Here is a 27,746-nt window from a genome sequence, read left to right on the forward strand (position 1 = left end):
GGTCCTGAGATGCCGATGAGAAGGGGTGGTGGCGGCATGTTATTTTCTTCTTTTTTGGCGCAGTGTTTTCCTAGAATGGGGACTTGACGGTTTCTAAATGGCAATACTGGGAACGCTATACATGTACATCCCGCGCGACATGCAAGTACCATCACGTCTTCACACGTGCGATGGTGGGGCTCATCGGCGTCCGATCGCCCAACGGCCCGCAACCGGTTCCTAGTTCCCCATATTGCGCGACGCGACACCTCTGCGACTACGTACGGTTCCTGAAGCTCGACCCTGCAGCATCCACGCCCACCACCACCACGACGTAAACTGCACCGCACAGAGTACCCCACACCATGGAGCCATCCCCTCTGACCCAGGACTCGCGGCCCGAAATCTTCCAACCCAAAATCATCTCCCTCTACGAAACCCTATTCAAAGTGTGTCCCTGCTCTCTGCGCCCACTCGCGCCCACACTGTACTAAACCCGGAGCGCAGGAAGACGACGAAGATGTTGAACTCACCGAGGGCTTCTGGCAAGAATTCTTTCTGCACCGCCCCGACACCGCGGGGCTGAAACGCATCCTGGCCTCCCTCGCACCCGACGAGATGCTGCACCAACAAACACGCTCACAACACCTTTTCCGCCACGCGATCCGGCGCGTACAGCAAGGCACTGCGCCCGCAGACGAAATAGCCCTCGAGGTAAACCTCCATGCCGCTCTTTCTCTTGTCCCATGTTCCCATGTATCCCCGTTTCTCTCATAAGCTTACCGCTTAGACCTTGACAGTCTTTCTCGATGCTGCGCTAGCGAAAAAATATACGAATCCGAGTTCGGATATTATTTCCGTGTTGACGGGGCTCAACGACGCGGATGTGGTTATGACGGAGTTTGTGGCGACGCTGGATATGGCGATACGGAGTGGACGGGATGGTATGTGTTTGTTCACAAGACTCCAAGGGGACAATTGAAAAGAAAGACGCTGTGGGCTAACTAAATATCCGAACATGCAGTTCCGTTGCGTCTGAGAGCCGTCCGCGCAACGCTGAGTATAACCGCCGCTGGCTTCCAGACGGCGCTGCCAAGTTACTTTACGCATCGCGATCTGTTCCCGAGTCTTATGAAGGTACCGTCACAACCACCCCCCCCCCGCCATAACAAAAAAAACTGAACTAAGAATCACATAGTACATCTCCGACACCCCTTCGACCCCGCAAATCGCCCCCGCCCTCTACCTCCTCGGCCTCCTGACAAACTACAACAAATTCGAGTTCCAGAACCCGTACCGCCTGCGCCTCGACGACTTTGTCAACGACGCCATTATACAAGATATGGTAGTCTGTTTTGGCGAGACGTGTAGGAAGCTACGGGATAGCTATGTAGCGGTGCAGGACGATATGCCAGAAGGGTGGAGTCTGGGGTCGACGCTGAGTTACATTGGACTCGGGGCGCTGGCAGGGAGTGGGAGTAGACCGACGACGCCAACGCCGGCGGCGCCGGAGGAGGCGAAGAGTTTGTTTGCTGGGTTGTGAGTATATCTGTTTTATTTCCTTTTGGCTTCTGCTGCTGCTGCTAACATATCCACTCTTCCACAGACCCGGCCCAGAAATCGGCATCCTCCTCTCCATCTACGACTTTGCAAACGCAAACAAAGTCTTTTGCTCCACGCTCGTCAAAGCTCCTCCTACGTCCGGCACAACCACATCCTCGCCCTCCCCGCTAAGCGCATATCTCTCCCTAACAAGCTACATGTTCCAGCACGCGCACCGCAGCGCCAGAGCAGCACTGTACACGTACCTCAGTCTCTTTGTGCTGCAGATACTGGTCGAGGACCAGGGGCTCGCGAAGCGGCTGTGCAGCGACGAGAGTAAAATCGAGGTGAGGCTGTGTCGGCAGCGGCAGCCGTTTCTGCCGGTGGTGAGGGGCGAGAGGGTGCCGGGCGCGGTCGTGCTGGATATGATGAGTGATGCTGTTAGTCATAATTTGAGGAGGAGGTTGGATGTGGATTTTTATGTGTGAGTTCTGCTCTATAATCTGCTACCGGAGTGGATGTGAGGGATAGAGAGGAGTTGGAGGGAGTAGCGGATATCTCCTCTTTACCTCGTTTTCTTTGGTCCCTTGATGGACGCTTCAAAACTGAAAGATGCCCTGCTAACACTCTCGCAGCCTCTGTCTCGGCGTCCTCCTACGCCTCCTCTCCCACCTCAGCCGCACAAAAACCCGCATCACATACCACTGGTCCGAACTCTGGCGCACCCTACTCTCCTTTGTCCGCTTCCTAACCACGTACGCCTCGGACGTCAAAACAAACTACAAATCCACCACGCTCATCGACCTCCTCGTCAACCTGCTCGCCTTCGCGCTCTCCAGCGGCGAAAACTTTTTACCAGACCCAGCCGCCTACGACGACCTGTTCTACAAGCTCGTCGAGAGCAGCGACACGCTGATTAAATTTAGAGACGCGTTTGCGTTGTCAGGGAAGACTGGGTCAATGCAGACGCTGGTTAATGTGGCGAGTCACTATCAAGCGCTGTTGAGGGAGAAGGGGAAGGCGAGGAAACATTTGAGTCCGCAGGAGGTGCAGGCGGTGATTAAGCAGGGGTATGAGACGTTGAGTATTGATGCGAGTGAGGGATTGGATCGGTGGGATAAGTTTCGCGAGGCGGATCACAAGGCCATGTTGAAGAAGATTGCGAGGGTTGTGGTGGAGGATGCGAGGGGGTTGGGTGGGGAGTGGTGAGGGTAGTTGGGTAGGAATTGAAGTTTGAAGTTGTGTGCACCGTGGGGAAGAGTTGTGTATGCGTTTTGCGTGACACATTCCGTGCGGAATGTTTGGATTCGAAAAATATTCAATCTGATAATCGATGGGTATGTAGTCTCTCTTCCTCCCCTTCCAGCCTGACCTGTTGCATGGTTTCCAGCTGCACACCTCCTCACGCCTTGTAAAGCGTATCCAAAAACCCCTTTGCCAAGTCCACCACAACACTCTTGTTGGGCAAGCTCCCTGCCACACCGTACAGCGCCGCAGCATCACCCTTGACAGCACCCTTTGCGCCCTTTCCTTCCGCGATACGCTTGCGCTCCGCATCCCTGACCTCCTCGGTAACCTCGACCAGATCCTCAATCAGCTTATCAACAACCGCAACAATCGGCAGCGTCACCGCGACATGAATCGCCGGCGGATTCTGCAGCGCATTCAAATGCCAGCCCTTTGCCGACATGCCATCCGCAACATCATAAATATCCAACGTGTGCGACAAGAACGACACAACCGAGACTTTTGGCTGTCCAATGACTTTGAGATCCGGAGCTAACAGCGGGTTCTCGCGTATCGCAGATTCAATCCTCTTCATGCCACCGACAATCTTGTGGCACGCATCCAGATACCCGTTGCTGCCCTGCTTAACAAGCGATGCCCAGCACCCCGCGATGAGCGCGCCGGGCCGCGAACCAGCAATCGATGGCGAAGCGTAGACGCCGCCAGACCAGTCGGGCGAGATGAAGTATTGGTACTTGCGGTACACGTCGGAGCGGTACAGCACCGTTGAATTCCCCTTTGGCGCGAACCCGTATTTGTGCGTGTCGCAGGATATGCTCGTTACGCCGGGGAGCCGGAAGTCAAAGGGGTCAAAGTCGAAGCCGGCTTTGGGCAGCATGGGGACGATGAAGGAGCCCAGGCAGCAATCTACGTGCAGTGGGATCTTCTTCTTGACAGCGAGTTTGCTCAGACCGGAAATGTCGTCGATGATGCCGTGTGGGAAGTTGGGCGCGGAACCGACTAGTAGCACGGTATTTGGGTTGATGAGCCGCGAGACCGAGGGCAGGTGGACTTTGTACGATGGCGCTTTGCAGGCCACGAGGTGCATTTTGATCTTGAAGTACTCGCATGCCTTGCGGAAGGCGGTGTGTGCGGTTTCGGGCAGGATCATTTCGGGGGATGTGACGCCGCGCTCGTGGTACGCTTTGTTGCGGGCGGAGAGACAGGCCATGAGGATGGATTCTGTGCCGCCGGATGTCGTCACGCCGGCTGCGTCTTCGGGAGCGTTGAAGAGGGAGAGCACCATGGCTACGATTTCGGCTTCCATCTTGCGTACGCCAGGGAATACGTCTGGGTGGATTGGGTTCGCGACGGTGAACTTGCCAAATGCCTCGGTTTGGAGTCTGATGAGCTCGTCGCCGCCGTGGTATACGGCGCCGCTGACTCGTCCGTCTTCCCAGCGCGTGTGCTCCATGTCGGCGAGTTCACACAGCTTCTTGCGCACCTCTTCCTCGCTCCATCCCTCGGCGGGCAGACTGGTGATGCGCTCGACGCCGGGCCCGCTCGGGACAAGCTTGCGCTCGAGTTTCAGGAGGGATTCGGAGACTTGGGCTTGCACTTTGTCGCGCACACCGGGCAGGCGGAGGAAGACGCCGTAGAGGTAGCGGCGGATGCTGATGTAGGCATCGCTGACGGAGCCAAAGATGCCGCGGCCCTTGAGCTGGTAGAAGGTGATGCGGGTCCAGCGGAGGAGGAAGAGGACGAAGATGATGTTGCGCAGACTGCATGCACATGTCAGTGTCTTGTCTTGTCTTGTTGCCATGCCAAGGGCGCATACACGTCAATGTTCAGGGCGACGAGCTGGCCGTTGGCGGAGCTCTTCCGCGCATTGAACGTATCGCGCAGACTGACGGGCAGGCGCGAGGAGCCAGGCATCGTGGGCTAGTTGTGCGTACACTTTGTGTCAAACGCCGGGAGCATGCTGTAGAAGCAGGAATACGAAGCCCGGGCCGCGAGTTGATTAAGCATTGCGAGAGGGCTTGCCTGCTACGTCAAGCGTCGTCTATCACATGCCATGCTTCGGAGTGCCAAGGCTTCCGGTGCCGACGGGCGCGCAACCGTTTTGAAGCGGGGCATTGCCGCTTTGGGACACGACAACACGAAAGGGCAATTCGATGCACGGGCGATGTGATGGCACTCGGATTATGCATCACGGTGGATTTGATTGCACTATCGACCGCTTTTCGCCAGCCGTATCTTTGAGGACGTCGACTCCGGATGTATCAGCGGGGTATGCCATTTGGGAGATGGGAGCGCCAGAGATGAGGTCGTCGTTGTCGTAGTCACACTGACGATATACACGTTTCCATGGCCAGCTCCAATCGGTAAACAATTTCATGAGTATGTGCTTAGAGAAGGATTGGCTATTGTTCAAGCAAGAGTCAGTCGCAGGCCGGACACAGACCACGATGATATGCCTTCGCATACGCGTTCCAGCATCGCATTCCAACCACCGAACAACAGAAAGAGATGTATGCAGGAGATAAGATCTCTGATCTGATTAGGGTTAGTCAACGCAGGGGCTGTAGAGGGTCTGGCAAGCAATGCCTGTTCCGCGATATCATGACGACCTCAGGGTCGCGCTCCGCAACAACAACCACACGCATTGGAGACGTCACAACCACTATCTCCAAATCAGATGATCAACGACGATGAGGAGGCGTAAAAGGGTCTGATAGCGACATGATCTGGTCCCATGGGGGTGTAATGCCACAGTGCAGTGGCCAATAAGCTAGATTGCTATATACCCTTCTCGCTGCCAACCTCGCCCTTGCGTTCGTGGCTTCTGTTTCTGACTCCATTCCATCCACTTCGTAGTCTTTGGAGGGACTGAGTGTCCACCGTCTTCGTCTACTACATCACTGACAAACCAGCCCTCTGCAATGGCGACGAAAGCACGAGGTCGGGAGGACGGTCCCCAAGACTACATCGTCGAGGTACGTAGAACGACTCATCAGATCACGTTGCTACACTATCTGACGATCTTTCAACCAGGACCCGTCCATTTTATCAGGCTCGGCCTCAACGATCCAGACACAGCAACAGATTCCATCTATCAAGGCCACAGACGACAGAGAAAACGACAAGCCTGTTGCATACAAGTCACGTACACCTATTGCCGATGAGTTCATGAACGGTGCTTTCAGGTCTAAGATATTTCCTCCAACTCCCACGTTTTCCCAAGAGCCAGTCTCTGTTGAGCAGGCTGATGTCTCCCACTCGCCAACCGACATGTACACACCAGGCCCACCTGGTTCTAGAGAAGGTTCCACTACCTCTAAAGCAGGTCCTGCTGGGTCTAGTCCAACGTTTCCATCCCCACCAACTACTCCCCAGGCCAGCATTCTAGAACCCAAGGTCACCACTCCACAGAGCGCCTTGACTCACGTCCCAGTTCGCGGATATCGTTTCGAAGTCAACAACATCGGGGATATTATTTCCTCATCCTCGTCTGTGTCCACTGAGCGTTCGACTCAGCCCAAGAGGTTTTCATCTGGCGCCTCTTCTCCACGCAGAGATAACCCCAAGGCGTACGGGCCGAATGGAGGTCGAGAAAGCACCCTTCAGGTGCCGGATCCAAAGGCCGATCTGGTGTTTGATATTGTTACTGAGTATCACGGGCTGAAGTTGTGTCGCGTCAGTGACGCTGTGCCTTATTGTGAGTACCTCTTCTTGACATGTCACAGCTGAAGAAGGAATAGGAAGTCCATGCCCTTGACACAGCATCTCCAATCACTGACATGATATACCAGTACTCGGCACCCGCAATCTGCGCGCCCGTCTCGCGTCCATCACCGAAGACAAGCTATCCCATACGCCCAGCATCCGTCCTGGCAAAATATCATGCGGTAGCCCGGACACATATAGCTCCCTCGACCTCTCCCTTATGGCCATCCTCCATACCCTCCGCAACGCCTCATCCAGCCGCCAGGCTCTCGGGAATTGGCACGTGATCCCTCCCACCTTCGCACCGCAGACATACACTAACCTACTACACCTCCATCTAGGTATGCCCAAGGCCTCGCCGCACGCAACGACAGCCTGATCCTCTACGAACACACTGCCGCCACGGGCCCCGAACAAATCCTCGTGTCGGCCGCCAAATTCCAAGACATGGCACAAACATGGCTGCACATCCGCAACCCATCCAACATGTCTGGAGACCCACCTAATGCCATCAACGCCTGGGTAGACATCGTCACGGATCTGCGCAAGCAGGAGGTTGACATCCGCAAGATTGATACAAAACTGTACTACGAGCTCACGACCGAGCTCGAGGGCGAGGCGCTACAGCGCCGGATTGCGGAAATTGTTAGGTGGAGCCGGAACAGGCATTTGGATCAGCGGTATGAGGCTTGGTGTAGGCATGTTGAAGGGACGAAGAAGGTCGCTGCTACTGCTGCGAATCAGCATACTGGCACTGCGGCTGGTACGAACCAGCAAGATACTCGTAGAGGTACGTCTTCAACGGCTCCATTATCCGGAACAGTGGTGTCCACGGGATAGACAACGTCGCAGTACGACTAATATCCCCTCCCTCAGACTGTCTCTACACCAAGCGCTTCTCGCACGCCCACCCCCTCGGTCTCCCCACCTCCCCCATTCCCTCCTCTCCCGCCGCCACCGACAAGAAAGCACAGCGCCACGCCGAAAAAGCAGCCCGGGCCTTCGCTGCCGCCACCGCCGCGGCCCTCGAGACACAGCGACAGGAACGTCTGGATGAGCGCAAAGGCGTCGTGGGCGGTGTGGTACGGGGCTGGGCGAACCGGAAGAAGAGGAATACAGTGTTTTTTGTGTTGCTGATTGTGTTGTTGTTGGGGCCGTTGATTGGCGTCTTGTTGTGGGCGATGGCGATGCGGAAGTTTGATTGGACGCCGGGGGCGGGGGAGGGGTATTAGGGGCGTGGTGGGTGGTGGTGGATGGGAAGAGTGGTAGTGGTGTTGGAGTTGGTGGGACCGGGGTGTTTGCGATTGTTACATCGCTAATATTGGGTAGTGGCCGATGGCGGGAAAAACATACACGGAAGATACTGGGCTTGGAAAGCCGACGTGTATTTCAAAGTGTCTTTTCTCCGTCTTCAGCTATTGGACACCCAATTCATTCACATCTCAACCGATTCCTACACGATTGTGTTGAAATCTGCAATCTTGCTAGCCTGACATCCCTAGTGGTCGTAAGACAGAGCGGCGTTGATCGTTCCTGACGCATCCGGCACCAAGGTTCATCCTCTTGGTTGCTTACATGCCAGGCCAGCAATAGTAATATTCAACCTAGACTTTCCACGTGCAACATGAAATATTAGTAGTAGTTGTCCCTTGGCTTTGGAGATTCTACTCAGTAAACACGAACCCACAAACCAATCACATCAACACCCTCAACAACCGCTATACAAACCGTCCTTGGCATTGTGGAACCATCATTCACCAATACCCCCTACTACCATACAAACACGCACCACCTCCATCGATATCTACCCAGATATCCTTGCTACTCGCTTACCGCCCGCTCCCCAAGCGCTGACTGTGCCGTCCAAGACCCTAAACTTACCGAGTAAATCTCTCGTGTAATTGCTCATCTCCGAGCGTTACCGTGCTTTCCGCTCCGCTGCCCACTTCGGCTCCGCTCCGTCTTGCTTAGCACGCGACGCTATTACCAGACATGCGAACCTAGTCCCTTCCAGACCCCCTTTTCGCATGGTTCGGGAGGGGTAGGGGTAGGGGTAGGGGTACTGATGGGTGTTTGCGTACCTGAAGATCCTCATTTCGCTAGGGGTATGGTATGACGACGGCACTATGTACCGTAGGCACTAACGAGCGGGATGGATGGATGAATGGATGGATGGATGGAAAAGCGATGTGATGCGATGACCATGTGCTATGAAAATATTGACGAAGAAGAGAAGTTTGTGCCTGTGGATGATGGAGTTTGGGAATGAAGAAAACTGCCGAGTTTTTGTTGTTGTTGTCGTCGTCGGCACGGATGTGTATGGAATGAGTACGCTTTCTGCGCTCAAAATTACTACATTTTTACCCCAATCTCCGCGAAAAAAGAAAGAAAGAAAGAGACAAGAACGCAGCATCTCTCCCAATCCCCCCAGCCGCAGCAAACAATCCCGTTTGTGAAATAGCAATAGACACGAAAACGTCACCACCGGTAGCGAGAATGAAAAAAACGGGGCTGCTAGTCTTCAGCAGAGCCTTTTTTACTCTATTCTTAGCCTTGTGTGTCGCATTCCTTTTTTTTGCGATAAAAGGTCCAGAACGTTTTGAGACGGGAACCCTTGCGAACAAACCACGTTCGTTTTTGTTTTTAGCGCTCCCGAGAAATCCTCTCTGATCGTTCTTGTCCTCTAGCAGCTAGCTAGCTAGCTAGCTAGCAACGGAAAAGCGGTTCGTTGAGCTAGGTAGTTCGAATGAGCAATTTGCTGTACATGCGCTTTTCGTGTGTGATGACGACGCAACCTGGTGGCTTGCTGGCTAGCTAGCTAGCTAGATGATGCTGGTACTGGTCTTCTCTTCATGGTTCGCCGCGCTCGAGCAGTTACCGGAAAGTGGTTTCGTTTTCGGTAAGGTAAAGTAAGGGTAACAGCAAGCCCTGTACCGTAGCGCTGCAGGTACAACGCATTTGCGAGAGAAAAGAAAAAGAAGTAAAAAAAATCGTGTTTTTAAACGGGCTTGCGGCTTGCAGGGAGGAAGGAAGGAAGGGGAGGAATGCGCTAGGTAGAATTGGAAAGAACACGAACACGAATAGGATTTGTTTCGTGTAGAGATGTTAGTTGGGTTGTTTATTAAACATACACAAAGGCTGCGGGTTACGAAGGCGGGTTTTAGCGGAAGGAAAACGTTGTTCTATGCCCGTGTTGGATTGCGAGAAAACACGAACACGAACACGACCCTGGTTGTTGCTGTGTGGGAATGTAACTATCGTTCTCCTCCCATGAGATCAATTCCTCTGGGTATACGAAGTGATTGAATCGCAAAACTCGTAACTACAATTATTGATTAACAATTACCAAGTGTGACAAGCTGACAAGCACTCGCATCTTGCCCCAAAGACGATTTCAGGTTCCACTGTAGGTTCTGTTTGTAGCTACCCGAGTTCCCTAGTCTCGAATTGTCGCGACGCTGGCGAAAAGCGAAGATGTATGTGTTCCAACATGAAACATGAAACACGAAACGAGGAAAAAAAAAGATACATGCGGTAAAGTACCTATCTATCGCTGATACGAGATAACACCGGGCGGGGATAGACCTGAGTGGGTACTTTGTAAGCGGGGCGGGGTTTTGGGGTAAATTGAAACGTCAAAAACAGCCAAAACGACATTGCGGCAAAACATGTGTTTTGAACCAAGTGTGGGGCCACCGGACTTTGGTTATCAAAACGTTTCCCAACCTTTCGTGTTCGTGTTGTAGATAAGCTGATTGAACAACAAATCCCACCAAATGTATGTAAGCTTTCGGTACAATTCCCACGTGCGTAAGCCGGCAAGACATTTTTAGTTACTGTATTCCAATAATCTCCCCATACTGCATTCTTCCCGCTCCCTGTCCGATATATACGGTGCTTACTGTATTCCGCTTCCGTATCTAATCGCTTTTTTGGCGCCCCAAGATCTTGGTGGTTTTATTTTGCCAGCCAGCCAGCCTCCCGCTAACGCTACGTCATGTACCCTGTCTGTCTCCGTTTCCGTATTTTTGTAAGAGAATCCTGGGGATAATCTGATTAAAGCACGGTGAGAGGGTAAGCTCGTATTCGGATGTCGTGTCCTGTTACGGGTTGGGTACTGTATGGGTAAAGTTGATTTGCTGTTTGTGAGAGGAAAGCGATGATGTCATACATAACGCCTGCGCCTGCGCCTACCAGACTCAGCAACCAAGCAGAACAGCATTGGCATGCAGCATGTACGCAACCCGCTGCACGATGGGAGGCAAAAAACCACGGTTGTGGCTTTTTTCTTTCCAGGTCTATTCCTGTTTTTTCTTTCTCCATGTTGCTTGACGTGCATGCGAAACGGTCGCAGGATCAGCCTTTGCGGCAACGTGCGCAAGTGCAAGTGCGCATTGTCATGTGTGAGAGGTGTGAAGTATGTATGGTGGCTGTGGGTTCGTCCGTTCCCGCGGCGTGCTTGCTTAGTGAGGAATTCGATCGGCAGACGATCTCGTCATGTGGTCATGTCACAACGGTGATCGCGAGGCCATGTGCGCATCTGTGCATCTGTGCGCACAAGGTGGGATGTGCATGTGCGAGCGGTGTGAGCAGACTTGATGTGTGAAAGTGTGTATTCGTCGGAGTAATAATAATAGTAGTGGTAGTAAATAGTATGCGATGCTATGCTAGTATTGTCGCCCAGGACAATAGTGACAGTATGGTATGCAAGTGGTATCATGTGAAAAAAAAAACACCGAGAAATGCCCATGCCCATGATGATGATGTGTAAACGCCTTCGTCCCCGCTCCATACAATTCGTAGTTCGTAGTCGGTCCCTCGTCGCGTTCCTGTTCCGCATGCCCTTCATGAACTATCCTCGCTAATCGTGCCCTCGCTCGCCGACGACAACGACGACGTCTTGCTGTCCGACGGCAAAGGACCTAATGTCCACCGCCAGTCCCGCGTGCGCTTCCGTCGACCAGCAACGGGCGTTTCGGGCGCAGAGTCGCTGTCGTCCTCGCTGCTCGACGAGTCTCTTTTCTCGCCCGTGCGCGGCGACCTTTTCGGTGAGCTCTCTACCGAGGAAGCGGTGCTGCTGATGGAGAGCTGGAGGGGCGATATGCTCGTATTTGACATGTTGAGCGCGGGCTTCAGACTCAGACTGGGTTTGCAGGCCTCGGCTTCAGATTCGCTGGATGACAGCGACGACAGCGTGGAGCTGCTCGACTCGAGATCGGAGTGTGCGAGGGTGTACTTTGTGGTTGTGATTTCCTCTTCGAGCGGCGTGCGGAACGACACGCGCTTTGCGGCGGGGAACATGGGGCGGGTGGAGGAGCCCATCTTGCGTGGTATTATCGCGCGGGCGGGGCTGTTTGCGAGGATGGACGAGAGGTTGTGGGGCTGCTTGTAGGGTATTGAGCTGGTGGCCGAGTCTGTGGACGCGGATGTGGCTGTTGAGGAGAGGGTGGATGCTGAGCTGGGCGTGGCGGGCTGTGCTTGGGGTACAGTAGCCGGGCGTTCATAGGCGTTGGAAAAGGTGTTGCGGACGGTGGGCGATACGGCAGAGAGAGTTTCGAGTCGCAGACTGGCGCCTTTGCCCAAGATGCGCGGTTGCTCCGTGTTGATGGACAGTTTGGGACGCCGCGGGGCCTGGCGCGGCGGGGGTATTATAGGCAGCTGGGTGGTGGTCATACTGGACATGGCAGATGATTGCGAGTACGGCGGCGTCGTCGAGGGGTGTGATGGCTGCAGAGTGGACAGCATCATGTGTATGGGCGTGCTGGTGGGGTGGGGGGAGGCAGGCAGATGATGTGTGGGCGAGGGGAGCCGATTATCACGACTACTAACGGCGACAAAGACAGGGCAGGCCCGAGTGCTAGAGGGGCATGTCCCTATTAACCATTAACCACACCCGTCGTCTGCAATGCCCTTAGCAAATCGTCCGTGTGGATCCGCAGCGGCGGCGCTCAAGAACACGAAGCGCCTGGCCGGGGCGCTGCTCCCAAAATACCCACCCGCACTAGGCCGCTCCAAAGATAGATGCAGCGTGGCAAATGGCGTCGTCGTCGCTCCCTGCCCACTGCGCTCGCCTAGCGCCCTCAGCACCGCCATTGGCCCATGCCCCCCCTCGACCACTCCACCCACCTGCACCACCGGTCGGGGCTTCACGCGCGCTTCATCTGCTGCACGCCGCCGAAACATTTCTGCTGCTTGCTTCACACTGCAACACACACGTGCATCGGCGCTTCTCCGCCCCTCTCCATCGCAACAGCTTCCCATGAAGAAGGTGAAACGCCAGTCCGACGCCGTCATCGTCCACTTTGTTCGTAAGCACCACGCACAGCCTTGACGCCTTGGTCGCCCTAACTCTTGTCTCGTATCGCTCCCAGGACTACGTACGTACACCACGTGCGCCCCACGCTTGCGCAATCCAGTAACGCTCTTTTTCTTCCACACAGGACTGCTTCTACGCCAGCGTCTTTGAACATGAGAACCCGGCGCTGCGCAGCTTGCCACTGGCCGTGCAGCAGAAACAGATTGTCGTCACATGCAACTACGAGGCCCGCCGACGCGTACGAAATCAGACCGTGTCTTGTTTGTCGCTCTTGCCATGATGACTGAATATCACCACAGGGACTCCGCAAACTGCAGCTGATCACCGAAGCGAAGAAGATCTGTCCCGATGTAGTCATTGTCCTTGGCGAGGATCTTACTCGTTTCCGCAATGCGTCCAAACTGCTATACTCGTTCCTGCGGTCCTTTTCCTGGAACGAGCGTGTAGAAAGGTTAGGCTTTGATGAGGTAGGTTTGTCGTCACTTCGATTCCCTTGCCTGTCCGTAGTGCTCGTCGTGTCTCAACACCGCCACTGTCGTCCATTCCATCCTCTCCTAGTCTTTTCCAAGATTCGCCTTCCCTGCGGTATCCGATCGTCTAAATTTCCTCACCGTCTCTATATACAGTATACAATGATCCAGTGCGCGAGTCATCATGCTGAGTCTCAGCGACCTAGGTCTTCCTAGACATCACCGACATCATCGACTACAACATCAGCATCCTCAACCCAAACGATCTGCACAACGCCTTCTTCTGTCTCGCAAAGGACGATCCTACACGCGGCTTTCTGTACGATGCGACGACGCTGACGGGCCATTTGTATCCCAAGACGGCGAGTTGTAATTTAGGTAAGCGGACATGGCTGTATTACGTATACGATGTGGCGTAGTGGGCACATGTTAGTTAAGCTGGATTGGGCGCATTGCAAGGCTGACCGTCTCCTTGCTGAATCCCTGCGGCTGGTGAGACGAGTGACTGCGGCTGTGGTGCTGCCACCAACAGTACTGAAGTTGGACGGTGCGAGATGACATTGTGCACAATAGAGGATAGCCGTGCAGTCCAGAGAACTAATGCATTTCCAGAAACTTATTCGCTGGGAACCACAGCGCCGAACTTGCTGCATCTGCGGTTGGCGCTAGGCAGTCACTTTGCGCAGTACCTTCGTACCAAACTCACGCAAGATACGGGGTATACGGCTACCGTTGGTATTTCTACCAATAAGCTTTTGGCCAAGCTGGTAGGCAACACGCATAAGCCTGATGCGCAAACCACTCTCGTTCCGTCGTATACTGAGCATGGAGATGTTGGCGTGGATACCGACAACATAGCCACCTTCATCGACGACCACGAAGTCGGTCAGATCCCTGGCATTGGCTTCAAAATCGCACAGAAACTGCGTGCTCACGTGCTACAACGGCCCGCAGACTTTGACGCCGGCCTTGTGTATGGCGGCACGAAGGAATCTGTGCTAGTCCGCCATGTAAGAACGTGGCCTGGTATGGGTCCCGAGGCGCTCGAACGCTTACTCGCTGGTCCGGGTGTGCCGCATGGTATTGGTACACGCATCTGGGGCTTGCTGAATGGATGTGATGACAAGGACGTGGGGCAGGCGCGAGAAGTGCCCCGGCAGATTAGTATCGAGGATAGTTATTTGCGGTTGGATTCGTTAGAGCAGGTGAGCAAGGAGCTGGCGATGCTGGCGAGGAGGTTGCTGGAGAGGATGTATGTGGATCTTTTGGACGACAACGATGATGATCTCGACGGTCAAGATCCAGGCGCACATACGTCGAAGTCGGGAAAGCGGTGGCTCGCGCACCCGAAGATGTTACGTCTGTCGACGCGCCCGCGGCCGCCGAGGAATGCGGATGGAAGTCGTGATAGGTCGTTTGCGCGCATCTCGAAATCGGTGCCTATGCCTGCGTTTGTGTTTAGTCTTAATGGGACGACGACGAGCACCGATGGTATTGGTGATAAGCTGCTGCGCGAGGCGTTGCTGCCGTTGTTTCGGAAACTGCATCCGGAGAAGCGGGGGTGGGATTTGAGTCTGGTCAATGTTGCGGCAACGAATATGGTGGATGCGGCGAGGGAGAGGGGCGGTGTTGGAAGGGATATTGGGAAGATGTTTAGGAGGCAGGAGGAGGTGCTTGGGCGGTGGAGGGTGGAAGAGGAGCCGGAGGAGCCGAAGGACGCTCGAGTTGAACGGGAAGGGATGGTGGGGAAAGAGCATGGTTCGTTTGAGCGGGGAGAGGTGATGATGGACGAGGGCGATGGGGGGAGTAGGGAAGAAGACTGGGTTGTCGAGGAGCCTGAGGCTCACATCCGGAAAGAAACAGAAGACGATGACGATGGGGAATGGCTGATGGAAGAGGAGCTTGCTCATACCGAACCACGCTTCCTCATAATGCAGGCGTTGACCCAAACCCAGCAAGAAAATTCCGGCCAAGGCGAACAAATCCTAATGATGCACTCACCATCCTCAACCCAATCATCAGAAAAAGAACAAGAACAAAAAGACCAAACACCCAACGACCCCTGGCTCACCGAATGGAAACGTCAACTCGCAGAAGACAACGCCGTCCTGCAAAGACATGGCTCCGAAGACTTTCCTACAGCGTCGCAAGAAGTCGAGTCTACTGTTGCTGATGCTTGGGTGTCGGAGGAAGAAGAAGATGGTGATGCGGATATGATGGACGGGGACACGTTTCGGTGCGAGGAGTGTGGTGCGGTTATGCCAATGTTTGCGTTGGGGGCGCATTATCGGTGGCATGAGGAGATTTAGGTGGAGAGTTTACATCTCTGACCCTAGAGTAGCACCAAGCGGTATATGATGAATGCTCGTAGAGGGACTAGAGTTCCATATGCATACTGATTGTGCGTATTAATACACACCGCTTGTACGTTACATTTCACATCTCCGTACCTTCCGTCATCGCTATAAGAGCAGAGTACAGATTCTTCGCCTTCAACTCTGTCAATCTTTCAACTTCAATGTCGTTGTTGTACAGTTTGATACATGCGCTCTCCTACTCCATCTACATCTCCACCCTCGGTCCATTCGCCGGCGCAGATGATGACGCATCCGGAATCCTCGCAGCCGTCTGCTCAAGCGGCTCCTTCCTCCTCGGCCTCTTCAGATCCTCCACCGTAATCCCATTCAACCCCACCTTCGTCAGCCCCATAACCGGCGCATCGCCCTTCTTCACAAACTCATACAACCCCGGCAACTTATTCCCCGCCAGCCTAAACGCATCCCGCACAACCTGCTCGTGCAAGTCTCCCTGAATCTCAAAAATAATCTTACTCACCGCCACCCTCGCCGTCCACCGATCAAAGCTCCCCTTACCCTTTCCCATGCGCACATCGTTGCCAGACGTGTACACACCGATGTTCGCAGCAACGCGCATGTACAGCCTGAACTTCATGCCTCGGAGACGCTTGCGGATCGTTTCCTCGGCGATGCGCAGTTGGTGCGCGGAAATGCGGCGGTCGTGGTCGCGCATGCGCAGGCCGTAGTCGCCCCAGACGACAGTCGTGCCGCGCATGGAGCCGCCTGTGGGCACGCGGCAGCGCCCTTTGCGTGACTTGCGCGACTCACCGGCTTTGGGGGCGAGGTAGTTGAGGCGGGTGGGGGTGCTGGAGAAGAGGCGGGCGTGGGAGAGAGGACTGGGTGTGAGGGATTGGGGTTTGGCGAGGCATGTCTGTTGGAGGACTTTGGGGTATTAGCGGAGGCGGGGAGGGAGATGTAGATGTCGTACGTGTTGGCCGCGGTGCGGAGATGTAGAGGCGGCTGAATTGAGCCAGCAGGCTTTGGGATATCCTTGGTGGCGGCATGGCGTTATGATGTGATGTTGGACTCGTAGTGCTCGGTCACTTTGGTGTTGAAGTTCTGATGCCAAGATCTGGGTGTGGCTGCTGTGGCGCATGCGGGGTGTGGCGTCGATGCGCCTGCCTAATTGCCTAATGACCGCGCGAAGTCGCGTCGTGCACGTCAACGGCGCCTGGCGTTCATCAATCCACCCAAACCCCATTCTCACCCATTGTTGGGCCCGACAACTGTCTGCGAACGCGACACAGATTCCGATACTGAACTGTACGCGTTTTGTGTCTGAAAGATGCCGGCCGACATTCGCAGCTTCTTTGGCGGCGGACCCCCAAAGGGCAGCCAGGACGCAAAGAAGAAGGATGAGCCTGCGCCGAAAAAGGCCGCACCCAAGAAGAAGGGACGCGCAAGTCGGGTCGTAGAAGACTCTGACGATGAGGATGAGGAGGACGCGAAGTAGACAACCCTTTACTGTCTTGTGACGTCAAACTGACAATACGTAGACCCAAGAAGACCACGCCAAAGAAGCCAGCCGCGAAGAAATTCAAGCGCGAACCGACCCCAGAACCCGTACTCGAGGAGACGACCACATCCGATTTCTTTGCCAGCTCAAACAAGCCCAAGCGAACCGAGCCGGTCAAGAAAGCTGCGGCCGAGCCGGCCACAACACCAAAGAAGGCGCCCGCAAAGGCAAACGGGAAAGCATCCAAGGCGGCTGCTCCGTCATCCAATGCAAAAACATCTGGTCGCGCAAAGAAGCCTGTCACGTCCTATGCCGAGCGGGACGACGAAGACGAGTTCCCAGACGATGACCTAGACGACGCAGACGACATCTTCGAAGACAACATCAAGGGCAAGGGAAAGGACGATTACAAGGAAGAGCCGGAGAGCGACGACGATGTGCCTGTGCAATTGCCACATCGCGGAACACCGAAAGTGCCCGCTAAGCAGCAAAAGACGATCAAAGACGAAGACGAAGACGATTTCGATCCCGAAGACGAGGATGTCGACATGAAGGATATTGATGCGGAGGATGACTTTATTGAGCCTGACGAAGATGAGCATGCGGTCAAGAGTAAGCCAAAGAAGACGTCGAATGCAGGCAAGAAGCGGAAGTCACCCGTGTCAGATGAGGAAGAGGAGGACGAGGAGGACGAAAAGCCGAAGAAGAAAGCACCGAAGAAAGCCGCTCCAGCGAAATCGCCGGCGAAGAAGAAGGCAAAGAAGGAGGATGTTGAAGACAGCGCAGACATCCAGGCCATCTACGACAGCATTCCTACCGTGCGTGCACCTACACCGCCACCCAAAGATGAAAACTCCAAATTTAATTGGCAGGCAAACGCGGGCCGCAGCGATGCTGCGCCTACCGGGGGGTCATCTGGCGACATGCCACAGGGCTCAGATACATGTCTTGCAGGTCTTACGTTTGTGTTTACTGGCGTGTTGCAGCGATGGGGTCGGACAGAAGCACAAGAGCTGGTCAAGCGACACGGCGGAAAGGTCACTGGTGCTCCAAGCAAGAAGACCAGCTATGTTGTACTAGGCACAGATGCTGGTCCTAGCAAACTGCAGAAGATTCGAGACATGAACATCAAGACAATCGACGAAGATGGACTGACACAGCTCATTGAGAAACTGACGGCAGCTGGCAACAAGGGCGACAGCAAGGCTCAAGCAGAGTATGCTGAGAAGCAGCGCAAAGAGCAGGAGAAGATTGAAAAGCAAGCTGCCGAGCTCGAACAGGAAGAGAGGAAGCGTCAAAAAGAGCAGGCGGCGGCAGCTGCAGCGGCCAGCAAGAAATCGGGTTCGGCAGTCCCAGCTGCTGCTCCCAGTGCGGGTCCTGCTGTCGACTCGCGATTATGGACCACCAAGTATGCGCCCACATCACTCTCTCAGATATGCGGCAACAAAGCAACAGTCGAGAAGATACAACGCTGGCTGCAGGCCTTCCCGAAGAACCTCAAGACTGGTTTCAAGTTAGCGGGTAAAGATGGTAGTGGTGTGTTCCGCGCCATCATCCTGCATGGTCCACCTGGTATCGGCAAAACTACTGCAGCGCATCTTGTCGCAAAGCTCGAGGGATACGACATTGTTGAGAGGAACGCCAGTGATACCCGAAGTAAGAAGCTGATCGAGGATGGTTTACGTGGCGTCCTCAGCACCAACTCACTCCACGGATACTTTGCTGGAGACGGAAAGCAGGTTGAAGGATCAAAGAAGAAGCTCGTTCTCATCATGGACGAGGTCGACGGCATGTCTGCGGGTGACCGCGGCGGTGTTGGTGCGCTCGCAGCCGTCTGCAAGAAGACGGAGATTCCCATGATCCTCATCTGCAACGACAGGAAGCTGCCGAAGATGAAGCCGTTCGATTACGTTACCTATGACCTGCCCTTCCGACGTCCCACTGTCGACCAGGTACGGTCGCGCGTCATGACTATTGCCTACCGAGAAGGCTTGAAGCTGCCTCCGACTGTTGTTAATGCACTCATCGAAGGCAGTCATTCCGATATTCGCCAGGTTGTCAACATGATTTCTACCGCCAAACTCGACCAGGAAGCCATGGATTTCGATAAGGGCAAGACCATGTCCAAGAACTGGGAGAAGCATGTTATCCTGAAGCCGTGGGATATCACACAGAAGATTCTTGGCGGCGGCATGTTTGCCTCGAGCAGCAAAGCCACGCTGAACGAGAAGATTGAACTCTACTTCAACGACCATGAGTTTAGTCCGTTGATGCTGCAGGAGAATTACCTCGGCACGAATCCTATTCTTTCCGGGCAGTACGGAGGCAAAGAGAAGAATCTGAAGAATCTTGAGCTGGTATCGCAAGCCGCAGATAGTATCAGCGACGGTGATCTTGTCGATCGGATGATCCACGGCTCTCAGCAACAATGGAGTCTAATGCCTACCCACGCAGTCTTCAGCTTTGTCCGCCCCGCCAGTTTCGTCTCTGGTAGCACAGCCGGAAACGGGACGCGATTTACTTCGTGGCTAGGCAAGAACAGTACTACCAACAAACTCAGTCGCATGATCAAGGAGATCCAAGCACATATGCGGTTGCGCTCTTCTGGCGACCGCCACGAAGTCCGGCAGCAGTATGTCCCGCTTCTCTGGCACGACTTGGTAAACAAGCTGCAGAAGGAAGGAAAGGAAGCTGTTTCCGAGGTCATCGAGCTGATGGATAGCTACTACCTTACTAAAGACGACTTTGACGCGATTATGGAGTTGGGAGTTGGGCCGATGGATCAGGAGAAGGTCAAGATTGATAGCCAGACCAAGGCTACCTTTACACGACTGTGAGTTCCTTCTTAACCGCATTTACTTACTTGTGCGACCATTATACTGACGGTGTCATAGGTATAATCAACAATCCCACCCTCTCCCCTTCATGAAGGCATCATCCGTCACGGCGCCGAAAGGCAAACAAGCAAAGGAGAAACCAGATCTCGAGGAGGCGATTGACGAGAGTGATGATGGAGAGGTTATCGAGGAGGCCCAGGACGAAGAAGAGGATGTTGATCTGAGCAAGGACAAGTATGTCAAACAGCCCAAGAAGAAGGCGGCGCCTAAGAAGGCGGCGGCGAAGAAGGGAGGGAAGAAGAAGAAGGATGACGATGACGATGTGGAGGATGACGAGGATGAAGATGTTAAGCCGAAGGGCAAGGCCAAGGCCAAGGCTGCGCCCAAGGGGAAGAAGAAGTGAGATACGCACGAGGTGACGGGGAGGGGCTTGAGCGTGTCGGCGTATGAGCGGTGTACAACATGGCTATGGGTGGGTTGTTTTAAGGTGAATGGGTATACTAGGCGTGTCTACAGGGGGATTGTGCTTAGTGTATGCATGTGTAATTCTGTATATTAAATTCGCCCCAAACTACGACGCTCATTAGCGTACGTGGTTTAGTTTCTGTTTCGGACCTCGAGGCTTTAGGTAGTTGCTCTTGTCTAGTAGAATATTACGCCCTGCATACACGACGCCGTGTTTGTAGTCCAATAGCATTTTAGCCGATAGATGTATGCTCCGATGGAAGGATTCGCCCAGGCTTGTGGTTAATTAACCAAGATACAAGCGCATCCAGCTTGTGTGGATATAAAGTCAAGCTCTGGGTGTTTTCTTCCATTGTAAATCTCCCTTCGTGCTCTACAAACATTCACCCTTACCATCTACCTACTCCCGTCTCACCAACCACTCAGACCCTCCTACAACTCTAACAACCTACCTCTAATCCTTACCCACCACCATGCACCTCTCCCTCCCCACCACGCTCCTCATCCTCATCCCCACCCTCGCCGCCGCCGCCCGCCTTGGCGGCATCGACATGAACCGCGCGTGCAGGGACCAGTACGGGGGCAGCTGGACGGCGTACGTATCGCTCCAGGGCGGCGGGTGCAATGCATGGCGGTGTGCGTATATCGGGGGCGAAGCGACGCCGCGCAGTATCGATACGCCGCGGGCGTGTGTGAATCAGTATGGGGGTGGGGCGTATGCGTCGTGTAACGGTGGGGAGTATGATTGGAGTTGTTTCAGGGATTAGGGAGGGTGAGGGTTTGATGCTGGGAAGGCGCTGGGGTTAGTAAGGGGGATGTTGAAATAGAGATGTTGCGCGACGTCGGTCTGTCTTGGTAGACGGCATGGTCCGTGCACTAGTGAAAGTGTCATGACAGGGCGCTTGGCTGTGTCCGGTAAAGTGCCGCCCCGCCATTCTGCCCTGCAGCTGCCGTGGCCGCGCGACGTCAACGATGCAGTCTGTGCAGACGGAATTCAAGCTTTTGCCCACTCTCTTTTCCATATCCACTCAGCACTCGCTTCCCTGACGTTGATATTCTGCTCATCCGTACCCCGCACGCGAGACAGCGTCGTCGTCATTCGCCTTAGTCACCGCCAATCCAGCGCTTGTGCATCGGTCCAGGCACGGCTTGTGATCTGACAGTCAGCCTGGTCCCCGCTTCCCGTCTCCACTGTTTGCACCCACACTACACACGATCAGCGCTACGCTCACGTTTCAACCATGGAGAACAACCTTCCCGCCGCCCGCGCATCCCGCCGCCACCTCGAGGAGCGCCTCCGCAACGACTGGGAGTACCCCGACGTGCCCGCCGCATGGTCCGCGTCCGACGAGGAAGTGCGCGACGCTGCTGATTTCCGCCAGCGCTACTACGGCGAGTCTGAATCTGGCGACTCGGGTCAAGAAGACGAGGGCACCGGGCCCTACAGATTCGACAACCCAGACAGCATCGGCGATGCGGTCGCCAGCACCAGAGAGGCGCGCAGGCGGCGTCGCAGAGAGCGGCTGGAGCGCGAGATGAAAGACAACGAGGGCCTGAGAATCTGGGTCCAACGACGCGATGTCTGGACCGGCGCAGCGAGCGTCAAGAAGTATGGCACCAACCGCCAGCGCCACGCGAACCGCCCGTCGTCTGCGGCGGGCTACTCGTCCGAAGAGCACGCCGCCACTCCCACGGGCTCAGAAGCGCATTCCATCACCAGCAGCGCTACGCCCGACACGTTTGACCTCGTCCCCGTCGCTGCACCGCTTCTCGCCGATAACCCGATCCGCGCTTCCATCACGCCAAAAGCCTACAAGGACATTTTCCAGAAAATTGTGGTCTCGTCGCGCACGCCCTCTGTCCCTATCAATCTCGCGGATATGACCAAGGCGCTGGTGCAGGGCTGGAAGGACACGGATGAATGGCCACCGCGCGTCGGAGTGCCCGATCCTCTTGCTGGTAAGAAGCGTTCTGTCACTGGCGCGGCGTCGAATGGACACCAGGGTGGCTTTATTGCGCGACATCCTCATCTTGAAAAGGGCGTGGATGGGATGAAACGCATCTTGCATCTTAGTGGGCATCATGAGCATGGGCATGGAGAGAGTAGGGCTGAGGGATGAGGAATGCCACGTTGTATTTTTTTTTTTTTTTTTTGCGTGGACAGAAGTCAGTGTTTGTTTAAACAACGCTGATGCATTCCATCAACAGGCAATTTCCTCTTTCATACGCCTCCGCATCCTCCTCCGCCTCCTTTTACCGGGCTTCGTCACGACGGAGATCATGGAGTGGCGCCTGTGTCTGCGCCTGCGACTGCGCCGCGCAATAGTGTGGATTTACTCCGTGCTTCGGCCCTGCAGCGCGTCGCTGCGGATCATACGACGAGCAGCCAGTGTTGGTCGACTGGGTAGGGACATGATGATGATGCACTTGCGCCAGTCTTAGTATGCGCGTGGATAGATTCTTGGGGCGCGTGTAAAGGACAGCTTATGCTGACATTTTGCGTCAGTATCTTTTGTTCACGGCTGTGGGATGCGATGGGGAAAGTGCTGCGTGGGGGAGTACGAGGGCCGTTGATGCTTTTGGTTTTTGTGCTGGAGCCTTGTGCGGTTTGGCGGTGGAAGTGGGGACTGTGAATTGAGATGTGCGGACTTGGAGATGATGGTTGGGGGATATTGCTCTTTCGTAAAGGCATCAAATATCTAGTCCACGTTCAAAATCGTGGAGACACACAGTTCGGAAACTAGTCATTGAATCCCGCAGCACAAAACAAACTTTGATCGTACATCAACTAGCGAGGAGCACCCCATGACCTTGATGTGTTGTTTAACTTTCTAGCGGGAGCACTAAAATGTGTCATGTACGTAAACCCGGGATCTACAGTCGTGAATTTCGGCCGATAGCGTAACGTCGGGCTGTCGGCCGTTGATGCGAGCGAGCGCGATCACCCTCATGCCCGCCTTGCGGGGCTGTGGACACCTGAGTGGACTGTTGCCCTGTATGAATGTGCTGGGCAACGGTGGTCTGACGTTATGGACATGGGCGGGTCTCCATCTATCTCGCGGTCTTCGGCGGTGTCGGCGGCCGAAGGGGGGAGTTTGATCCGCTATGGAAGGTGGGAAGGGTGCGCGAGGGGAGTTTGTTGGTCTGCTGGGGGGTGTTTGTGTAGTACGTAACCGATGGGCATGTGTATATGGGTGATCCACCTTGTTACGAATGTGCATCGATGCGAGGGTCAGAGAAACGAGTTCCTTGCGGGTGCGCATAAGTGTCTGTGATGCCCATCTCTTTCTCTTGATTCTGCTGCTGCTGGATTTCCTTTGACGATAAAAAGAATCTTTGCAACAAGACTTGTCCTGCCATCACTAAAAGACGACTTACTATCGCTTTCATCAAACATGCCAGGCACACTCCAACCCCAGCACCCCAACGCCGATGCGCCTCAGCGCCGAGGCGTCTACCTCCTCACTCACCCGCGTTCAGCGTCCAATCTCTTCCAGACCATGATGGCCAAGCAGCCCGGCTACCAGAACAGCGGGTACAAGTTGTTCGACGCTGGATTCGCGACCTTGGCGGATCTTGAAAAGGGAAAGCTGAGTGAGTGGAGCGAGGAGGAGCGGGGGGAGTTGTATGATAGGTTCCGGGCGGCGTTTGGGACGTTGGAGGATGAGTTGGAGGACTGTGAGAAGAATGTAAGTTGAGATGTCTACTTTTTCGAATTCATATGGAGGATGGGAAAAGAGAGGGAGAAGAGAGATGGATGGACGAGGTCGGCAGTTGTGGGGTTGCGCGCCACAACCGTAACCCGCACCGTTGACGCGATCCCGCCGTGCGATTCCGTGCTCGGGTCGGCCCATGTATGCATCTGTTAACCGTTGAACCGGTCCCCAACTACCCTCTTGTCAAACGGCTTACTAATATTATCAACAACAACAACAGGGCAAACAGGCCTTTGTCAAAGAACACACCATCTTCCTCTCCGGTCCCGATAAGATCTTCCAAGCCATCTACCCAGACGACACGCCCCCCTCGCTCACCATCCACACACGCAACGCACCCCAAGATGCGCACACGAACCCGACATCCGTGCCTGACAATCTGCTCCTGTCGCTGCAGCCAATATTCCAGATCCGGCATCCCATGTTAATGTTCCCATCTATGCTGCGCGCCCAACGCGCATGGAAAGCAGATGCACGACCCCGTTCTCCGTATTGCAGAGCGGTGTGTACGCTAAAGCACTCACGTACGCTGTACGACTGGTATGTCAAGCGTGCGTCTCAAACTGGGGTCACGCCGCGCGTTATTGATGCAGATGATATTATGGAGAATCCTGCGGCTGTGCGGCAGTTGTGCGAGCAGACGGGTTTGAGTGCGGATCATGTGCAGTATGAGTGGTAAGCTCACAACCCATCCCCCCGGTTCCGTTGATATATGAAATTGATGAAGAGACGTGCTGATCTGGTTATGTGAATGTATAGGGAGGAGCGCATAGATGAGAACCCGCTCAAGGCGAGGTTCTTGAGTACGCTTAATGCTAGTAGAGGGATTAAGCCGGGGTTGGGCGCCAAGGGGAAGACGATGGAGAGTGAGAAGAAGAAGTGGGTGGAGGAGTTTGGGGAGGAGGATGCGGAAGATCTGGCACGCTTTGTGAATGATGCTATGCCGGATTATGAGTACCTGCATAGTCGAAGGACGACGGGTGAGAGTATTGAGGCATAGGTAGTTCGCGTGGATGATAGGATGGTGTGTTCAATATAGTTATAAGTCTTGTTGAGCAGCACAGGAATGGGAAATCAGTTCTCTCTTGTTCGCTAGCACGATACTTACTACTTAAATCAGCGGTCTAATCTTAAAGGTTCGCTCGCTGACTAAATTGTATCTGCCTCTGACTCTTACGGAAGCACGATCTGCGCGCGATCAAACCTGGCCTCTTCCGAATAACACGTCCAGATAGCGGCTTGCCAACAGACACCGTCTTTGAAGGCGCGTCCGGTGTGGTCTCTGTAGCCGTTCTGGTGGTCGCACCCTCCTCATCCTCATCCGAGTCTACCCTTTCCAACACCACTTCCCCGAGTCTCGCATTGACCGTCTCCGCAGTCGCCCAAGAAGCATTCATACAAGTGACCAAGGCATACATCTTAATAAGAGAATGGAAATGGCCAAAAAGAAGATACGCCGGGAAATACACAATGTCCCACGGATACTTGCGAAAATGCGCAGACACCTTGACAAACTTGAACGTGACAATCCAGGTCGTCAGTGCAACCAAACACGCCGGAAAGTAACTCGACTTCCCCATCTGCTGGAGCGTGCGATGCAGCGAAAAGTACATGCTCAACTCCTGCACAAGCGACTGCCGAAAGAACCACATGAGCAGACTATACGACATGAACGGTTGTCTCACCCACGTCGGCCTATTCATTAACTGCCCCGGATTATTTCGCCAAGTCGTGCGCGTCCACCTCAGCACTTGACCCATAAACTTGGGCCACTCGCCCAACTCCGTCGTCATGAGGCTCTCCGGTCCAGCCTGCAGCCCCACATCCCAATCATGTTCAATCAGCCAGCGCGTGTGAAACTTGTCGTCATCGGAATTCAGCGGCTCGCGCTTAAACGGCAGCCTGGAATCCAAATACCCCTCGAGGAACTCGGGCGATGCGTATATCTCTGTGCGGAAGACGCCGAAGCGGCCTGGCAAGGTGGATAGACCACGGTCGATGCCGTAGGTTCCGCGGTACTCGTATGAGCGACGCGCGAGATACGCCATGCCCATGAAGTTCCAGAAGCCGCGGAAGGAGAAGGGATGGTTGTGGTGTTTGGCTTGTAAGTCGGCGCTCACAGCACCGGTTTTTGGGTCTTCAAAGGGCGCGATGATGGATGCGACGAAGCGGGGTGAGGCGGGCCAGTATGCGTGGTCGTCTTGCAGTATTACAAGGCGTGTAGAGACTTGTTTGAGAGCTTGTGCGGTTTGTTCGCGACGCGAGGCTTTGACGCGGTGCGAGACTGTGACACGGCGATCTGGGAATAGGGTTCTGAAAGCGTGAAATTGCTCTGCGGCTTCTATTCCTGCGGTTGCGATGACAAGCCTTGGGATCTTCTGGTGGTTGAGAATTGAGCGGACGACGTGGTGTAGCGTTTTTGACATGAGGTACGTGGTGGTGATGATGACTGTGACGTCGGTGATGTGGTATGTGGGTTCTAGAGGTATGGGTGTTGGCTGGTATTTGTATGTTCCGTATAGACTAGTGATAACACGAATGTATCGGAGTAGGAAGACAAAGAGGAATGTCAAGGGGTAAAATCTCCGGAGGAAGAAGCGGTAGGTCGGCCACCAGAAGACAAGCTTGTACAAAGGTATCAGTGATCTTGCTAGATCACGGATGGTATGTGGTGCCAGTGTGTCTAGAACTTGTTTCGATGGGAAGAATGACGCGGACGCCATTGTGGAACAGTGCTGGTTTACCAAAAGTGTTGGATTTGAGGAAAAGCTCGAGCAGAAGATAATAATGTCTAAGCAACGTTCTACTGTCTCTTGCTTACATAAAGATAGACTTATGTACTGCAGGAAATCATGGAATAAATATTTACCGTGAACAACAAAAACGCGGAAAGCATCGTCTGACATATGCGTTTGCTGAAGAGACCACCCGAGGTGAAGGGATAGAAGAGTGATCGAGTAGGTATGTACCAATCACATCTAGTATTAAGAGCGTGATGTAGAAAGTCATCAATGGCGACGAGTGCAATCTTCCTATACAGTGGTCTCTTCAAATGTGCTCATACTGCCTGACTAAGCAATAACTTAGCACTAATACGCTTCTCTTTGGCTCTCCTCCAACGCTCTTACCAATCTTCTTCTCCGCGAGACTGATCTGTGCCGCAAATTCTAGTTCCAGATCCGCCTTCTCATCAGCTTCGTACAGTGGCGATTGATGATGAGTGTTATTCGAAGGCGGTGACTAAGTAGCCGTAGGACATTGCCGAGCATGGGTGTAAAGAATGTCGTCGGCGGTAGAAGTAGGGCGATCGGTTCGTCGTCGTCGGGCGGTCGTGGTATGACGCGATAAGTAATCGTTCTTGTCGCAGTAGTATTCATAAGTACTTGAGGGAGCAGCGGTACTAGTGAAGCCTAGTCGAATAGTCATCAGCGCCAGTGGTGGCTGTGATATGTATGTGGGGTGTGTAGATTGCCAATGATCCTTTGATGTGCGGTACTTCTCTTGATGAGAGAATTTTTGCGTATGGAACATATGGGGTTCGGGAGTCGTGAGCGGCTCGCTGTTGGTCATGGGTCATCATCAAACCACAGTTGAGCGGATGAAGTAGTTAGTATATCATGCCATATTCTCAGCTCAGCGTCCGGGTCGCTAGGCC

At 54.2% G+C, this 27,746-nt stretch overlaps 10 protein-coding genes across 10 annotated transcripts; 6 read left to right on the forward strand and 4 right to left on the reverse strand.

Annotated features, from left to right (window-relative positions):
- Positions 1–344: 344 nt before the first annotated feature.
- On the forward strand, positions 345–2,730 carry ACET3X_008803 (uncharacterized protein; the record flags this gene model as incomplete). Its single annotated transcript, XM_069455137.1, has 7 exons — positions 345–428; positions 487–693; positions 770–923; positions 1,004–1,116; positions 1,178–1,518; positions 1,586–2,005; positions 2,157–2,730. 7 exons carry the CDS (start codon positions 345–347, stop codon positions 2,728–2,730), a joined length of 1,893 nt encoding a protein of 630 aa, XP_069302880.1.
- Positions 2,731–2,836: 106 nt separating this feature from the next.
- Positions 2,837–4,774, reverse strand: ACET3X_008804 (uncharacterized protein). Its single transcript, XM_069455148.1, has 2 exons — positions 4,586–4,774; positions 2,837–4,529 (listed from the first exon to the last, which is right to left on the reverse strand). Exons 1-2 carry the CDS (start codon positions 4,681–4,683, stop codon positions 2,924–2,926), a joined length of 1,704 nt encoding a protein of 567 aa, XP_069302881.1. The 5' UTR covers positions 4,684–4,774; the 3' UTR covers positions 2,837–2,923.
- Positions 4,775–5,690: 916 nt separating this feature from the next.
- On the forward strand, positions 5,691–7,985 carry ACET3X_008805 (uncharacterized protein; the record flags this gene model as incomplete). The annotated part of the gene is made up of 6 exons (XM_069455159.1): positions 5,691–5,744; positions 5,803–6,466; positions 6,561–6,753; positions 6,816–7,264; positions 7,351–7,556; positions 7,977–7,985. The coding sequence occupies 6 exons, from the start codon at positions 5,691–5,693 to the stop codon at positions 7,983–7,985; spliced, it is 1,575 nt and encodes a 524-aa protein (XP_069302882.1).
- A 3,102-nt stretch (positions 7,986–11,087) lies between these two features.
- Positions 11,088–12,406, reverse strand: ACET3X_008806 (uncharacterized protein). Its single transcript, XM_069455170.1, has one exon. The coding sequence runs from the start codon at positions 12,220–12,222 to the stop codon at positions 11,320–11,322; it is 903 nt and encodes a 300-aa protein (XP_069302883.1). The 5' UTR covers positions 12,223–12,406; the 3' UTR covers positions 11,088–11,319.
- A 327-nt stretch (positions 12,407–12,733) lies between these two features.
- ACET3X_008807 (uncharacterized protein) lies at positions 12,734–15,569 on the forward strand (the record flags this gene model as incomplete). Its single annotated transcript, XM_069455180.1, has 5 exons — positions 12,734–12,778; positions 12,915–13,028; positions 13,090–13,257; positions 13,467–13,638; positions 13,873–15,569. 5 exons carry the CDS (start codon positions 12,734–12,736, stop codon positions 15,567–15,569), a joined length of 2,196 nt encoding a protein of 731 aa, XP_069302884.1.
- A 253-nt stretch (positions 15,570–15,822) lies between these two features.
- ACET3X_008808 (mitochondrial 54S ribosomal protein uL16m) lies at positions 15,823–16,621 on the reverse strand (the record flags this gene model as incomplete). The annotated part of the gene is made up of 2 exons (XM_069455191.1): positions 15,823–16,499; positions 16,546–16,621. 2 exons carry the CDS (start codon positions 16,619–16,621, stop codon positions 15,823–15,825), a joined length of 753 nt encoding a protein of 250 aa, XP_069302885.1.
- Positions 16,622–16,902: 281 nt separating this feature from the next.
- On the forward strand, positions 16,903–20,313 carry ACET3X_008809 (uncharacterized protein; the record flags this gene model as incomplete). Its single annotated transcript, XM_069455202.1, has 3 exons — positions 16,903–17,066; positions 17,114–19,906; positions 19,968–20,313. The coding sequence occupies 3 exons, from the start codon at positions 16,903–16,905 to the stop codon at positions 20,311–20,313; spliced, it is 3,303 nt and encodes a 1,100-aa protein (XP_069302886.1).
- A 1,303-nt stretch (positions 20,314–21,616) lies between these two features.
- ACET3X_008810 (uncharacterized protein) lies at positions 21,617–22,783 on the forward strand (the record flags this gene model as incomplete). Its single annotated transcript, XM_069455213.1, has 2 exons — positions 21,617–22,334; positions 22,584–22,783. The coding sequence occupies 2 exons, from the start codon at positions 21,617–21,619 to the stop codon at positions 22,781–22,783; spliced, it is 918 nt and encodes a 305-aa protein (XP_069302887.1).
- A 987-nt stretch (positions 22,784–23,770) lies between these two features.
- Positions 23,771–25,091, forward strand: ACET3X_008811 (uncharacterized protein; the record flags this gene model as incomplete). The annotated part of the gene is made up of 3 exons (XM_069455224.1): positions 23,771–24,064; positions 24,312–24,766; positions 24,851–25,091. 3 exons carry the CDS (start codon positions 23,771–23,773, stop codon positions 25,089–25,091), a joined length of 990 nt encoding a protein of 329 aa, XP_069302888.1.
- Positions 25,092–25,221: 130 nt separating this feature from the next.
- On the reverse strand, positions 25,222–26,814 carry ACET3X_008812 (uncharacterized protein; the record flags this gene model as incomplete). The annotated part of the gene is made up of 1 exon (XM_069455236.1): positions 25,222–26,814. One exon carries the CDS (start codon positions 26,812–26,814, stop codon positions 25,222–25,224), a length of 1,593 nt encoding a protein of 530 aa, XP_069302889.1.
- Positions 26,815–27,746: the final 932 nt, after the last annotated feature.

Source organism: Alternaria dauci, chromosome 9 (assembly GCF_042100115.1).
Source record: "Alternaria dauci strain A2016 chromosome 9, whole genome shotgun sequence".
Lineage (NCBI taxonomy): Eukaryota > Fungi > Ascomycota > Dothideomycetes > Pleosporales > Pleosporaceae > Alternaria > Alternaria dauci.

Bases quoted from the DNA above. Each gene is read 5' to 3' on its own strand.
- ACET3X_008804 (XM_069455148.1), bottom strand. From the start codon at position 4,683: ATGCCTGGCTCCTCGCGCCTGCCCGTCAGTCTGCGCGATACGTTCAAT. The intron at 4,530-4,585 runs GTATGCGCCCTT...ATGTGCATGCAG, and splicing joins GTCGCCCTGAACATTGACGT to TCTGCGCAACATCATCTTCG.
- ACET3X_008806 (XM_069455170.1), bottom strand. From the start codon at position 12,222: ATGATGCTGTCCACTCTGCAGCCATCACACCCCTCGACGACGCCGCCG.